Source organism: Chelmon rostratus, chromosome 12 (genome assembly GCF_017976325.1).
Source record: "Chelmon rostratus isolate fCheRos1 chromosome 12, fCheRos1.pri, whole genome shotgun sequence".
In the NCBI taxonomy this organism is placed as follows: domain Eukaryota; kingdom Metazoa; phylum Chordata; class Actinopteri; order Chaetodontiformes; family Chaetodontidae; genus Chelmon; species Chelmon rostratus.
The window spans coordinates 22113882-22130503 of NC_055669.1; the positions used below are offsets into that span (position 1 = coordinate 22113882).

The following is a 16622-nucleotide window of genomic DNA, read 5'->3' on the forward strand; positions in this document are numbered from 1 at the left end:
CTCTCAGTGCAAGTTCAGCTGATCTAAACAGACACATTTTCAAACCAGCGTGTTCAAACGCAGTATGGGTGCAGCCTCCTCCCCGAAACGTTTAGTGTGGGGATTTTTTTCCCCCTGTGCACTTGCTACTGTACCCTACATAAATGGAGTTGGATCTGACATTACATCATGGTTTGCTTTTATTCACACTGCAGGACAAAAGCTGTTCAGGTGCAGTGTGTAGCTCCTGCGTGGCACTGTGGGAGGTAAGGCCTGAGGCAGGCTGTCGGTGAGGAGCCTGTTCACATGCACAGCTTCCACCACTGGGCTGCCTCTCCGCATTTCAGCCCTTCTCTTTCCCAATGTTAAAAAATGCAACTGAGCAGCTGCGGCCTGGAGAAGGTAAAATATGAATGACAGCCTACAGTAAACAGCCACGATACAGACACAAACACAAACACAAACACATACTGCTGCGCACAGAGTCAACTGTAGGGCACGCTGGTTGGGCCGGCAGCGACAGAGCACTTAGGGCACAGAAAAGTGATTAATAAATTTGACGTCACAGCATGATTAGACAAATTACGTAAGGATAGAACATGTAGGACACGTCTAATTTTGGCCGCCGGTTGTTGTTCAAACCGAAAACAAGTGTGAAATAAACTGGGTCACATTTGCATGCACTTTGCACTCTTGCTGCATTTGCTGACCCCAAAGCTTTCCAGAGTATAATTAATTCCAAGGGACAAAACATCACAACACCTTTCTCTGCATACAGCATAATATAATCCTTTATTCAATACTTTGATCAAACAGGGTCTGCAGTAGGCCAGAACAGAACATATACACAAAACCCCCACACTGAATCCAGTCCACATTCCCTTCAGCTCCCTCCTCTGCTTTCGTTGCTGTTCATCTCCTCTCGTCCTGTGCTCAGAGACAAGTCAGGGCTATGGAGGTGATGATGGACAGACCAATAACCACGTAGCCGGTGCGGTAGACTTCTGGGATTCTGAAGCCCTTGCCACTGTCCCACCACTTATTTAAATATCAATAAGAAAAAAAAGAGAGAAGAGAGAAGAAAATTTAGCATAGGAACAATAGAACACCATCAGCTAATAAACCTTAGCAAATGTACTACATGTTCTATGAAATCAATAAAATGAGCAAACATGACAAAAAGGCTTAACTGCATAGAGAGCTGTCTCCTTTAAAAAGCTTAAGCTGAGCAGTCCAGACACTAAACCAAACAGGGTTACAGCAACAAACTACCAAAGAACCTAAATTATACTTCAATATGGGAAAAAAAAGACAAATATTCAGTCTATAATAAATCAAATTATAAAGTCTTACCAAGTGGCGGATGCCGTTATAGGTGTGGTAAGATACGGGGAAGGCGATACCGAACTTGGCCAACCCAATGAGAAAGGGGCCGACGGAGAGCGAGTGGATCAAGTCCAGGTAGTATGGATAATTTCCCGGTAATACCAGTGCTGCTGCAGCAAAGGCCGAGATAGCTAAACACAGACAGAAGTAATGAGACCAAAGATTGGACAAGGTGTGAATGCATGCTAAGAGGAAAATGTTGTGCATGCATGATTTTATCGTGAAAGCACTAAGTGAGAAATTAACACATGTCCAAAGACTACATTCTGGATTAGACTCTATGAGTCACCACATCCCCACTGACCAGATATTTCTAAACATTTGAATTTCTCATTTATGTAAAAACTTTTGTCCCTGTTGACTACATTAAATTAAGGCCAAACAATGGCTCTGTATCAAACAGGCTCCTCATTGGCAGCCTGTTGCAAGGCACTGCACTCAATGGTTCTGGCTGAGCTTCTCTTTCTGTGCTGTCTGGGTGGTTATTAAAAGGTCTAATGGTAGAAGAGACTTCAGGTTATTGCCTTGTGGAAACAAATAGCAGGTGTGAATCAATGTGAACACAAAAGGCAGAGATGCAGAAATGCAAACAAAAATAAACGTCTATTTCACATGAGAATAGACAACCTTTAAAATCAAACATTGGATTAACTCTGAGTTTTAATTCCATATGCAAAATAGCATTGAAAGGAGCAGCAGGATATCTAAGCATTACAATAAATCAATATGGCTTGTAAAAATTACTCTCAGTGGGTGATAGTCTTAGTTTACAGCCCTTTGCAAGGGAGCCAGAAAGTTGATTTCAGACAGTGATTAGGCATCTGGGATGCTTTGATAGAAAGATGGGACATAATGACTGACTGCTCTTAAACTGGCAGTTGAGGGTGCTGGCCTTTATTGAACCCATTAACATATACACAAAATTCGACCCAGCTTTTACAGCATGGTACATCAAGGTCAACAGTACTGATACACAATGTCACAGTAACACAGAGTCAACCTTTACCCATGCAAATGACTTAAAGCTATTAGCAGTCCAGTGTTAAACTTGATTTTCACATGCAAAGCGTTGAATTGTACTGAACAACTTCTGTTTTGTAATGCCAGTAAATGCTCTTAGCAGAAATCAATAGTGGTGGACTAAAATGCCCTGAAGAGATTTTCAGGGTCAATCAAAAGCTGACAGCGGCAGTAGAACAAGTGTTTTATGTAATAATAACTAATAATAAAATAAGCATAGGGAAAACAGATGTGTTACCTCCACTGAGGCCCACTCCAGTTCCTCTGTGTGTGATGGACATCATCATGGGGACGGACCATCTGAAAAACAAACACAAACACACACACACACACACACACACACACACACACACACACACACACACACACACACACACACACACAAACAACACTTTAATGGCAGATCTCAATGGCAGAACTCAAAGTGGTTGAGATACAAGACAAAGCTGCAAGCCATGGGAGGTATTTTATATTTTTAAATGAAAGAAAATATTAGCTGACACTTTCAGCCTCTGCTGTTAGAAGATAATGTTCCTATACAGACTAACATTAAACAAGCGAAAGAGAAGGATTTAAATCACCAATCTAAGAAACATTGGCTAGGAGTTCAATTGTCAGAGACAAAGTGTCCTGATACAGACTAGCCATAAGAATGATTCCAGATGAAAGAGAAATTCTGAAAGAAAAAAACTGAGTCAGGACAGAAAACTAGTCTGAAATTACAAAGCACATGTTAAATAACAATGTTTTCTTTACTGCAGTTTTTAGGATTCTAATAACTGCCTGAAAGTCCATCAAGGTGCTCATTGCACTTAATATATCTAAAGTAGGGATGCACGATATAGTGCAATGTTTCAGCATCAAAATCACGATGAGCAAATGTGCAATAGTCACATCACAGGATGTGCGATGTCAAATTAATGCAAACAAGTCATGCCACAGCTTTTTAGCTGCTTGATACAAATACTCGCACAGCTCTCATTTTCCATGACTAATCTACAAGAGGAGTCTGCCTGATATAACATAATTTAATCCGATTTAAAGGTTCTTGGATACACAGAGTTTGTTCCTAGTGAGTGACAGGCAGGCTCTGCATGCACAGTGAACTGTTAGAATGCCTCAGAGCTGTCACTGTTTTTTGGTCAGTGGTGGAGAGATATGCAGGCTTTACCCTCTGCATCAGATAACACTATAATGGTAAAACATAAACCTTGCCTCTGAAGTCTGTGTCAAGAGAAGAAATAATCTGGTAAATGTGTGTATTTCCCAGTAGGAGTTTCTCCAGGAATTGCTGTTTTGTGGTGATCTGTGTTAAAACAGCAGACTTTTGAGTTGTCTTTCTTTCTGTGGTTGTGATTAATTATTTCCAAATAGAGCTATTCAAGTCATAGGTTTAGAAAATTGTAGTTATATTTTTTCATTTTTCTGCAATGTCAGTTGTTGTAATATCGTGCAACCCTACAATTTCTGGTCATGGTGGGTTGTCCTGTTTTTTTTTTTATAAACATAAACAAACTGAATAGACTGCATGATCTAAAACTGGACTTCAACGGAAATATTGTTATCAACTTGGATAATGTTCTGCAGTGGAATCTGAGTGGCCTTGAAAATATTAGGCTTAAATTATAAAAGCATAAGTGAAGCAAAAGATTTCACTCACACACAACACAGTCATTGCTGTCCTATATTTAAGATTATTTCCTGGACAAGACACACTGGCTACACAGTGCACTGCATGTGACCTACAGTACATACTTGTAAATGGTGAGATGAGGAGACATTGGTCTATTTAGTCTGGCATTTTTGGACCAAAACTTGTTCATCTCCTCCTTAGCTGTGGTTCCCATTGGAGCAGCACTGTAGTGGAGAGAAACACATTCAGAATACAGAAGTGCACAGTAGAACAAATTACAATACATGGGTTTAAGCATGTATGTGCATCATTATTATGATTTAAAGCAGTACATTTATGTGATGCCATCTTTCTCTTTCATACAAGCACACACACAACTCACTGTTTGTAGAGGCCACTGTAGTGTGGTCTGGAGATGCAGACACCCTGACGGGCAAACGTCCTAAATACAAGAAAGCAGTGTTAGAATTAGATTATGTGTCTGCAGTCATATAAAAGAGAACTAGGACTGAACATATCTCAGTAATTACATCTATCAATAAGTCAATGTATATACTTTGAACAATGATACAAATTATGCTGTCTACACCAACATTAGAACGAAATTGCTAGGTGTTATTTCTGATGGCATGATTTCTAAAACACCCATTCAGTGGTTTAATCCAGTGTTGCCCGAAACAGATATGCAGTACACATCACCGTTGGACGAAGGTCGTCCATTAATTAATTATAAAATCAAGCCTCCCTAATTAAAACAGACACCACAAGATCGCAAACCCAAAGCAATTTGATGGAGAATATTAACAGATCAGGAAGGTGCAGCCGTCAGTGACTGTTTACCTAAGTCTCTACGGTGCAAAAGAGGTGATAAACTACCATCGCGGGCCATTAACAAACATGTTTTATTAGCCTGAGCAGCGCCGTCCTTACCTTCAACAGCCGACTAAGGTCAAAGGAGTGGACAAAGTTCGAACACTTGACTATCGTCTTAGCTAATACTCTCTTGACAGAGGCTCAAGAGTGTAGCTAAACTGTCAGTTAGCTATCATAGATTCAAGTTACACCGCACGAAACATTACAATTTGGAAGACCATCTGAACAACGGGGAATTATGTTTGTACAATACAATATTAGGGCTAACTGTGACAAATAACGCATTTTGAGTGCGTCATTACTACTCAGAAAGTTCACTCTCTGCTAGCTTTCACCCAACCGACAAACAGCTAGCGTTAGCCCGCTAGCTAACTACAGCTAGCGCTATGGCGAACCATGTTTACGTAACATGAGGAAAATAAACCACAGTGAAAGGTTACACTCGAGCGTAATGTTCTAACATGTGACGTCATTGTGCTGTTAATGCGTCTGTTTGACACGATAACCCTGAAAAGCGACAAGAGCTTTCTCCAAGCCCAAAAAATATGTAGCTCAGATGTACTGACCTTAGGAGCAGCGCCATGTTTGCCAAGCAGCGAACGGAAGTGACGTTGACGGATGTTGTTATTCCGCCTGGTAATCAAAATCCTTGAAGGGCTGAGTGGAGAAGGTCATGTGAGGTCAGAGTGAGGAAATGTTGGTCAAAAAATGTGAGCTTGTTGGACTTTCACTTTATATTGCACATCACAATATACTGATGAACCAGAAAAGAAAAAATTCTCCCCTCTCAGGATGCAATAGCCTAGAATGCGATAAATAAATAAATATAGCTTACAAATAAAAAATTATATCGATGTGTCTCAATAAAATAAATGTAAATATAAATGTAAGCCTATCACTAGTAGCTTGATTCTTATTTTTTGCATTAGCTGAGTTTAGAGCTGAAACAGTTGATTGATTAGTTGATCTGCAAAAATTTATTGGCAACTATTTTGATAATCATTGAATCACTGAAGAAATTTTGAACAGCAACAATATCAACATTCTCTGGTTCCAGCATCTCATTCGCAAGGATTTTCTGCTTTTTCTTATTCCATATGTGACAGACCGAATGATTAATCAATTACTTTCAAACATGAAACACATAAATAATGAAAATAATTGGTAGTTGAGGTCCTAGTCGAGTTAATTGATGTGGTGTATTTACACAAATCAGCCCCTAAAATAAATACTGATGAAATATATAGAACTTAAAAGGAAATGATGCAGTACAGTGTGCAACAGAATAATTTCAACGGACAACAATATTACAAAATGAGGAGAAACTCCAAGATGGTACTGTGACAGCCCAAACTTAAACTCTTGTCACTGTACCACCAATCTTAAAGATGAGAAGTCAAGAAGACAAGAAAATCTTTACATGAAGAAAAAGAAATACCTCAACCCAACTCAAAGATGGAGCCACAATTGTAGTATCCAGAACACTGCACGGACAATAAAATGGTCAGTGTGACATTGAGATGGGAAAACACGAAGCACCTCCCATATCCACTCAGGTAAACTAAATGCATACAACAGGTATTTTAAAGTATTGAAAAGCACCACACACGCACAATCAGACACCTATATACACACTCAGACAGACAGCAAACGGGTAGGAAGGTTAATGATGCCCAGAAGCTGCCCTCGACTGGCTTCCCAATGGCCCTTTCCCATATTAATGTTGCATAAAGGGTTAGACTAGACCATGCACCATTCAGAGTAGACCAGGTTTAGGTTGGTGGTATGAGAGTTCAAATCCCATCTAATTTTTAGAATACATTTGACATTGCCTTTCACTTCATATTGAAAGATTCCTGGACAAATAGCATCCACAAAGAGCTGGTTCCAGGGATTTGGGAGGAAATACTTTGCTGCCTGTGTTTCTTTTTGCCAACTATTTTGACAGCAAGGTAACGAGTGTCCAGTGGATAGAAGACATGAGGACATACATAATGGATGGTGAGATCAGGAGCCTATGCACATAGGCAGAGCCTGGCCGGCAATGGATGTGTGAGGCCGACACTAGTATCGATATTTCAGAGTTTTAAAATCTGATGGAATGTATATTGGATGATATTTGCTTTTTAATATAAACACGGAAACGTTTTGATGACGGTGTTGAAGTATTGTGACCATATTGAGCAGGACATTTTAAATATTACATTTGTTAGTATTCCGGTGAACAAACTAAGTAACATGAAATGTTTGCTAATTTTGTACAGTAAATCCTTGTTGCTATACTAATGGACTGGCTGCTGCTACTATCGATGTTATGAGCTAATATCGGCTAATAAATTTGCCCTTGCTGATTAATCTGCGGCATGTGTAGGATCATCTGATAAAGTTACATGCAAAGCAAAGATCTGGCTTAAGTTTAGACCCAATGTCTGAAAATGTTCAATCTAATGTGGGTAATTACGAGGAAATAATATGTGGTTTGGAAAATATTATAATTATTGGTACTTGTGGTGCCCTACATTTTTAAACTGACACGTTTAAGGTCTAAACGTCAATTAACTCAAGAGCATTATTGTGCATTAATACCAAAAGGGATTGTTGCTGACAACAAAATCAACGAATGAAAATTAAAATAATGTCCAGGAATATGTTGGAATATATTTTATTGTGTACATTTCACATGATGAGCAACATTTGGCATTCCTCTTCAGCCAAACAGGACATGATGCATCACTTTGGTAACAGTTTATGTAAGGCACACAGGTGTACATTACCATTGTTCTACTGGAAATGTTTTCAGAGAAAACAAAAAGAGAAAACTCAAAGCACAATCAAAAGCCTATTTTCAGCAGTATTTTTATGATAATCAGATTTGTGAACTGATCCATGCAATATTACAACTGACAGACACACACACACATGGTTCCACCCTTACAGGCACACACAAACACACACACACACACCCACGCAGACACACATACACCCACACACACAATTCAAACTGACATTTTCTGAATGTTAATAATATGTCTCCTGCTCCACCCAACCTGGAAGAGAGAGACAGAAAGAAAAAAGGGGAAAGTGTCAGAGACCAAAATGACAGGCGAGCAGTTTTCATAATATCCTTTTGTATCACTCTATTTGTATTCATCCCGTTGCCTTTGTCTCTGTACATTTCCAAATGAATCCCCTTATAACTCCGAGAGTCTGATCAGCAGCCCGTGACACACAGATTAACAGAAATGATTAACTGTCACGATAAATTGTATTTGTCTCCCCGTGTCTTGCCCCTCTCAGCTGAAACGTCGTGGCAGTGAGCAGATTTGGAGCTATTGTGAGGTGTCTGTATCGTGCGTGTGATCTTTGGGGCATATCTCAAGAGTCTTCATCAGCTTTCTTTAATTTCCCCTCTCATCATTCCCCAGTGTTTCTGTTGGAGTTGGACAGGTGTAATCTGCTTCCTGGTGCCAGTTTAACACATGTCCACTGAGTTGAGTCTATACAGATTGCTGCCTACATGCTAGACTTTCACACTGACAGAGATTTTTACCTTCAGATTCTTCCAAAAGAAGAATCACTGAGTGTTCTTGCAGTAATCTATGATCATATTTCTTCACTGCTTCCAAAAATAAAATTAGATGTGGCGTATGTTTCCACCTTTTTCTGTTAGGCAACAAGATATATTAAAAAGCGTTAAAGGACTTGAAATCTAGTGCAGATGCATCCCTTGGCCCAACAATCAGATTAGATTAGATTTCAGTGGTGATGTGGATGTTTGATTGTCACCATTTTATGCTGCATTTATCAAATGGAATTCCCCAGCAACAAACAGCAGTGCATTTACATGCTACTTTGTCAAAAATCAAAGCTGGAAGACAAACAGTAATCAGTCAAGTGTTGCAGAGGCTGCAGCATTGAAAGCTGGAGGAATTGTTCAGTATTGAGTGGGTTTGCTGGATGCCTCATAGTTTTCAGCTGCACTGCTTTGGGTTAGCCCTGAAGTCTCTCATGTAGTTAAAGCTATGCTTAATGGTAACTTTTAAATGAGCATGATTACTGCTTTATAGAAAAGGACAATGATTACATTGAAATCTGCCTGAAAAACTATGCAAATTGCAACATTTGCATCATGTACTTTATCCAAAAAAACTAAAATACATTTTTAATATGACAGCTGGCACCTGTCTTGAAAACCCCTGTATTCAAACCCACATTTTCAAAATTACACAAAACTAAAGCTTACTTTCTTTGTCACCAGTAATAATCTATAATTGCCGCCAACATTGTTTTGTAAAATCGGTGCTGTCCTTTCCTTAAGATCTCAGTTCAGAGTTGTTTTTTATATAATTTTATTGCACTCGTTTGGACTGACATTGAACTTGAGCTCCTGCATGTCACCATCTGTCAGCTGCTTGCTGGGATCCTTCAGGTCAGATCAGCAGAGCAGAGCTGTGGCGGCTTTGTCAATCAGCGTGCCCTTAAACAAGTGGACACTCTACTTTTTTAGGATGTGGTTGGACGGATGAGAGAAGTACAGAGGACGGGGGAGGAGGAAGGGTCTTGATGGGAAATGGCACATGTGGCTCCAGAGATAGGGGTGTCAATCACTATACCATCACTTGCCAATTTTTTTTTTCTTTCAGCTTATTAACAAGACAAAGGAGGTTGAAACCCTTTAATCTTGGTTTCTCTTAATAACTGCTTACCTCCAGGGTTCCTCCTCAGAATGAATTTACGGACCTCATCATAAATGAAGATGAGGAGACTGTATGGGAAGGCACAGAACCACCACAGGGTCCTGAGAGAAAGAGAAAAAGAGTATAACTGGGCGGGGGATGGATCGAGTAGCAGCGAGTCACAGGCAAAGTGCAAATTGTTAAATTCATTGCAGCCATTTTTGAATATTAAGGATAACAACTTGGCGTTTAAGAAGATCACAGACTTCATTTAAAGCAGAGAGTGACAGGCTAATGGCAGCCTATTAGGTCTTTAAGAGGTTATTTTTCGGTTCGGTGGAGATATGCATATGCAGAGCGTACTTCAGGGGGTACATGCGCAAGGCAATGTCCATTCCAGGGCAGTAGGAGAGGAAGGCAGCCAGAGCGGTCTCAACAAACAGACCGAAAATCAGGATTCTGTTCCTGTTGGACAGAGAATGAGAGGACATCAGAGAAAGGACAAGGTTTAGACAGTTAAGGTACAAATAATGAAAACACTCACAATGACTTTAAGGTGAATCTGACTTTCTTTCATTCGATCCGTGATTTCACACCATTCTATTCATCTGTTACTCCAGCCCTCTCGTTCGTCCTCCCTCACTTACTTCATGCCCTGCTGAAAGAGGGAGTTCCTCCTGGTCTTGCAGATAATAAGATCGGCCCACTGGACAACCACAATGCTGACAAAGAAGCTGGTGTGGCAGGTGAATTCAACGATCTTCCTCTGCTCGTAGGTCTGCCAGGTTGAAACACACAATGCATTTATTCCTGCCTGACTACGAAATATTCAAAGGGTGTGCTGGTTTGTCTTCGTCCCAGCTCCTTACCCACTGCTGCCCATAGCTGTCCTCCACGTCGTTGATGTTGCGGTCATCCCAGTTGATGCGGATGCCCACCAGGTCCTTTGGGAGGAAGCCGTTCTCAGCCAAAATCACAAAGTAGGTGAAAAAACCACCAAGAGCCTGCATCATGCCTGGAAAAAAAGTGCAATGGATCAATGCCAAAATATCATATGAACATTAGATCTTATGGCAACACTTTATTTTATGGGTCTGACATTTCCTAATCGGCTTCCTGTAAGGAACGATGTACTAATGGTACTAATTCTAGAGAAAATAGCAGATGTAGCTACTTATATTATTTCTTGTATTTCAACGCAGTGTAGGAATAGAGGCAATGATTTTACAGAACAAATATAAAAAATAACAGGATTTATAGATAATGGTCGTCTTTAGACAAAAGGCGTTTTTGACAAACAGCAGTGCTAATAATACCAATGGTCCAATATTTCTGTATCACCTATTTACAGGAATTTTATCAAATTAAGACAAACACACAGACATTGATTTGCATTCACTCAGCCTCAGTCCACCTGGTGTTTTTCCTCTTAATACTGTTTCAAAAACAGCACCGGTGATTATATCTGCCCTCCGCAACGTTGCTATTTTGTAAGTAAATGCCTCCAGACAGCTGAGAACTGCAATAATAGCCGATAGTGAGTTTTAATTCCACGTTGGAAAATTTGTTTTGTCAGAGTGGGCGTAACGTTTTCAACATGATGGACATCTTATTTTAGAGCTTAAGTCTTCACATACAACAAACCTGCACAAGCACTGATGGAGGATTGTGGCAATGCTTATTAATCACCTCGTTCAGTGCGTAGTTAAATTAAAACTTTGCACCAGTTCGGTGGTTCTGTTGATAGATGTCATTTTCTCAGTGATAAGAAAATTGCGTCTGTTTTCTGGACGCTGCTACCTTCAATTCTCCTCACTGGTGTTTGTCTGTGAGTTGGACATTTTACCCTACTGTTGCATTCATAGTTTGTCACTCTAGATCAGATCATCAGTTAAACGTTCAGGACTTCAAGCTGTAAAGTCAGAACAGTGGCTTGTAAATGTGATTTGATGTGACCTGCAAAAGTTTTGCCCCAGTGGTGCTCATCTTGGAAGAATTATGGGAGTTGATATGAGTTGCAGGCTGTTTTGAGCATGTTCAGCTTTAAATTGTCATCCAATGAAGCCCTGTCATATTTTGACCTATTTAACAGCCTATGAAATTGGGCCAGCCTTTGATTTCCACTATTCCCAAACCATATAAAACCAGAGATAAAAAGCATGCATTCAAGTGAGGTTCCAACCAGTGAAACATGACCAAGATTAAGTAGAAAATAGTTGCACTCTCCACTTTCAATTTGCTGTAAATGTCACGACAATTAGAGGAAAATTGTGGGACTCTCTCCTGACTGTCTGCTCACCTTCGGATTTATTTTTCATAACTGCATGTACCTAAACATTTACAAAGACAGTAATAAATGCCTGAATTTCTGATGAACCGCAACATTTAATGTTTTTACTCCTCATGTTTATTATAATGACAAGAGGCCTGTCTCAGTGATTCGGATTTAACAGATGTAGCACAAAGAGACATTAGAGGACCTATCTGTCCGTAGGCCATGCTGATGAGGCGTTCATTGACCAGTTTGTCTGATTTGGGGTTCCTTGGTTGGCGTTTCATGATGTCGCTCTCAGCCGCCTCATAAGCCAATGAAATAGCTGGAACCTGGAGGGAATGGAAGGATAGCACAGGATTAGCTGACTTCATGCACCCTGCGCAATAAATGTGCAGGAATTTGTCTTTGTGACAACAGTACAAAGGCACGGTGACAGTGCCAGACACGGGGTACCCTAGACATATTACTGTTAATGCGATTCAGCATTCAATCACCATGTGGAAGGAGAAAAGACAGAAAAAGGGCAAGGAGAGGGAAAAAAGGAGCAGTGACAGTGACAGAGAGAGGGGTGGGGAGAGGAGACAAGAGGAGAGAGACGGATAGTGAATTTCAAGACACTCATAAAATAGGAAGGTAGAAAGGTCCCTGTAATAAAGATCTTATATTGGCTGGTTTTACCAGGTAAGCAACAGAGCAATATCTGTGACTTAGGGCAGGATATCTCTGCGACTTAGGTGGGATTTGAGGTGTGGACTCGGCACTGTGTGAAACTGAACACAAGCTCTGCGGTCTACAAATCCAGTTTGTTTTGGCGTTACACTCCCCTGACCCACAGCAGTGGAGAGAGACAAGGAGAGGCAAAAGGATGTGACTATGCCTGGCATTGATTTTTCTTACACCTCTGAAGTGTGTGTGTCTGTGTGTCTGTGTGCAACATCCCAATTTCTGCATAGAAGCATCTTAAGTGTGCCACATCCCACTTTGATAAACATCTTTCGCAGCCATCCTTTTCCACATGGCAGTGCTTGCTAAAAATAATCATAGCACACTCCAAGTGCTGCTTGTCACTGCTAAATCTCAGCAGAGCCCTGGAGCCTGTTGCCTGGAGTTGAACTAAGCTGTTAACAAGCTGTTAACAACCTCACCAGCAGACATGGGAAATTTGTAGTTTTACTTGTGTACTGTACTATAAACACTTCTCAGGTACTTTATTGAATATTTAAATATTTTCATTTTAGGGTCCTATTCTTCAAAGCAGACATCCAGCTGTTCACTCCACCAGCAGTTACTAAGTACATGCAGACATGCTACTTTGAAGGGAAGGGTTTTTATATGCAAAGCAGTTGCACAAATTAGGTGCTTTTAAACTTCAATCATCATATCTTTAAAGAAAAAAAGCCAATAAAGAATGCACTGTACCTGTGATCTGAGACAGGTAAGTAAATATTTGTCGACATGAACAAATCTGTCCCGCTGATAGAAAACCAGTTCATCTTTGATATCACTTGAGCAAAATAAGTGGAACTGCTTTATTAACAATGTTAGCAAACTGCTCCTCTTTATCTTTAACCTGTGGAGACTTAAAATGCTTCTTGGCAGTGGAACATGAAGCACATGTGCCTCATTTTTTGTCAAATGTTTGCTTTTGGCTCGTTGGGATGTATAAGAACCAGTTTCAGCTGCATGCTTCTTTCTGGTGGCTGAGAGCAGGAAAATGAAAGTTAAAGTAATGAACACAAGTGAGCAAGTCCTTTTGAACATATTCATCCCGGGCTTCCTTTCTTTTGCAATGATGGATTACGCCCCTCAGGCAAGCAGCGTGCCAGCAACTCTTTTTGTTACTGCTGGAAATACAATGGAGAGACTGGCATCTGGAAACGGCAGAGCTGTGAAATGTAAATCTGTATGTGAGCGTCACCCGGTCTTTGTTCTGCCTGAACAAATGGTCGTCGGCAGTGAGCCAAAAGTGAATTTCTCCCACCGACAGAAAGAACAAATTAAACCAGACGTTTTGTTCTTTTTACCTTCAGGCACTCATATTTGACACCAGTACTAACACTAGTTTTCTTAATGCCACCTTTAGTTTGCCCGTAGCAATGCAATATGCTAACAATTAGCATCCCTTCGTTAGGAAGAATCACTAAAACTTGCCAACAATTAGCTTTGAGAAGTGAGAGTGCTTGGAATATAACCCAATAAATAAGACAAATTTAAAACCTTATGTTGTGTTGTAATGACCTCCTGCGAAACTCCTTTAAATTGAATGTGCAGAGAGGATGAAAGTTGCCTATAAGCTATAATTTTTCACACAGTGGAAACCAGCATCCAAAAGGGCAGGAAAAAAGGAATATGTGTTCAATAACTGATACATCATGAAGCACAAAACAGGGTTGACAGCAGTCTGTACATCAATGAAGTGATCATTTTACAGCGACGTAGTCAAAATTATCGATTGAGATAATGAGATAATGAAGGAAAACTATTGTTGTTGTTAGGGACTGACGGACTGAACAAAAGGAGCTCGTTCCTCACTGCTCACCATATCGGTGCCCAGGTCGATGCAGAGGATGGTGACAGTTCCCAGCGGAAGAGGAACACTTGCGATGATGAAGAGGAGGAAGGGCGAGATCTCTGGGATGTTGCTGGTCAGAGTGTATGCAATGGACTTCTTCAAGTTGTCAAAGATGAGACGACCTGCAGCGACAAAAAGTTGTTGTAGAGACGCAAAATACATGTATATTAATAAGCCAACTACATTTCAAGAGCCAAGCCGTTCAGCTCTCTGAATGCTGGCCATTAAAGTCATGCAACATTTGAATATTTTCCTTTTAAATATGTAAATAGCATCTTTCACATAGCTGATGCCAAGTCCTTCAAATACATACACATTAAAATAAAAAAGTCAAATCTATAAATATTGATAATCAAGTCTCAAGACTTTCTATGGTGACCTTGTCATTTCTGACTGAAGTCTGACTCTAGTCCAAGTCACAAGTCTCAGGTCTGCAGCTCTGTTAAATACTGGGTCAAACACATTTTCAGTTGTCAGGTATTCATTAGAAAATACTCTCCAGTCTCAGTGGCCACATGACGAAGGAGCTTCCTGGAAGAATGTTTTGAATTTTAAACTTTTTAAATCTCCCGTCCCTTGCTTTGTTTCCTTTTTCTTCCTTCGCCTCCTCTCTCCCCATCACTTCCTTCTTTCATTCTTCCATTGTGCCCCCCTGCCTCCCCCTCTCTCGTTCCACCACGCTCACCCTCCTCTACTCCGGTGACGATGGAGGCGAAGTTGTCGTCCAGCAGGATCATGTCAGCCGCCTGCTTGGACACATCGGAACCGGCGATCCCCATGGCAACGCCGATGTCGGCTTTCTTCAGGGCCGGGGAGTCGTTCACGCCGTCGCCCGTCACAGCCACGATCGCCCCCTGCGCCCGCGAGGACCAGCGAGCAAAAAGTGTCAAGAAGAAAAAGATAAGTACCGTGATTTAAGCTTTTCTCTCCCAACTTGCCTGTCTTTCCCCCTCCCCTTCTGTCTTAATAATGTCTTTTCAAAGCAGCTCTGGGGAGATTAAATGAAAAATGGAATTGAGTTGCAATCATTCAGGCGCAGGGAGTGAGAGTGAGTGAGTCAGGGTGAATTGTAGCATGACCTCAATATTAAGGGGATGTGTGCAAGTGAATACACACATCTGTTTTCCACTTTTCTCACATAAAAGCTGAGCACAACTTTAAGGCATATTGTATATATAATGTTTAATATCTGAGTTTAATATACAGCTAATCATATACTTGACTGATATACACTTTCATTCAACCATATACACTCACAGATGGACCTCCATACCGTGCGCACACACACACAAACACACACACATGCACAAAAGCCTGTATTCATTCATTCAACCACCTGCACTTACAAATGGCTGAACCACACTGACACACACACACACAAACAGCTACACACACAGTAAACAGCATTCAGCCTTAAATGGCAAGGACACACACACAAGCGTGCGCACACACACACACTCACATGCACACTCCTGTATTCAACGATACCTCCACACTTAGACATAAACAGACACATTCGAGCATTCATCCAGACTTTATCACAAACACACACACACCTCTATTCAGCTGTGTGCTCTCAAAAAGGCCTAAACTCACTCACTCTCTCTCGCACACGCACACACACACACGCTCCTGTCCATTGACCTGTCTCTGGCAGCCCTCCACTATGATGAGCTTCTGCTGAGGCGAGGTGCGAGCGAACACTATCTCAGTGTGGTTCCTCAGCAGGTCGTCCAGGTACTCAGAGCTCATGTCCTTTAGGTCCGAGCCGTGCACCACACAAGCCTTCGCATCCCTGGGAAAAACACACACATACACACACACACACACACACACACACACACACACACACACACACACACACACACAGTAAGGAGTCAGCGATACCGGGGGGCAATTATGCAAAGGGGAGCATTGACATTTTGTTGCCTTCTCCTAAGTTTGTTTTTCTGTCTCGTCCTCACACACAAACACACACACTCCACAGACAGGAAACATACACATTTTCATGCTCTCTTTCTCTTAAGGAAGAAGTTTGACATTTTGGGAAAAATGCTTATTTGCAGAGCTGGAAGAGAAGATCAATACCACTCTCATATCTGTTCAGCAGCTGATTATCTTAGCTTAGCATAAAGATTAGAAACTGGTGAAACAGCTACCTGACTCTGGCCCAAGGTAACACAAGCTTACAAAAGCATACAGAAACCA

The 16622-nt window shown here is 40.9% G+C and overlaps 2 protein-coding genes across 2 annotated transcripts in view; both read right to left on the reverse strand.

Moving 5' to 3' along the window:
* Positions 1-752: 752 nt before the first annotated feature.
* Positions 753-5513, reverse strand: sdhc (succinate dehydrogenase complex, subunit C, integral membrane protein). Its single transcript, XM_041949307.1, has 6 exons — positions 5458-5513; positions 4401-4460; positions 4141-4242; positions 2624-2685; positions 1333-1496; positions 753-1017 (listed from the first exon to the last, which is right to left on the reverse strand). Exons 1-6 carry the CDS (start codon positions 5472-5474, stop codon positions 913-915), a joined length of 510 nt encoding a protein of 169 aa, XP_041805241.1. The 5' UTR covers positions 5475-5513; the 3' UTR covers positions 753-912.
* Positions 5514-7573: 2060 nt separating this feature from the next.
* atp1a2a (ATPase Na+/K+ transporting subunit alpha 2a) overlaps positions 7574-16622 on the reverse strand; it is a 31934-nt gene continuing 22885 nt past the window's right edge. The window contains 9 exon segments of the mRNA XM_041948517.1: positions 7574-7938; positions 9598-9689; positions 9931-10032; positions 10215-10345; positions 10437-10582; positions 12048-12171; positions 14382-14536; positions 15100-15268; positions 16059-16209. Of these exon segments, the coding sequence (XP_041804451.1) occupies positions 7910-7938; positions 9598-9689; positions 9931-10032; positions 10215-10345; positions 10437-10582; positions 12048-12171; positions 14382-14536; positions 15100-15268; positions 16059-16209 (1099 nt within the window). The 3' untranslated portion in view covers positions 7574-7909.

Coding starts and splice junctions, on each gene's coding strand:
- sdhc (XM_041949307.1), bottom strand. Junction 4,243..4,400: donor TACAGTGGCCTCTACAAACA/GTGAGTTGTGTG, acceptor TCTCCACTACAG/TGCTGCTCCAATGGGAACCA. Junction 1,018..1,332: donor ATAACGGCATCCGCCACTTG/GTAAGACTTTAT, acceptor TATTTAAATAAG/TGGTGGGACAGTGGCAAGGG.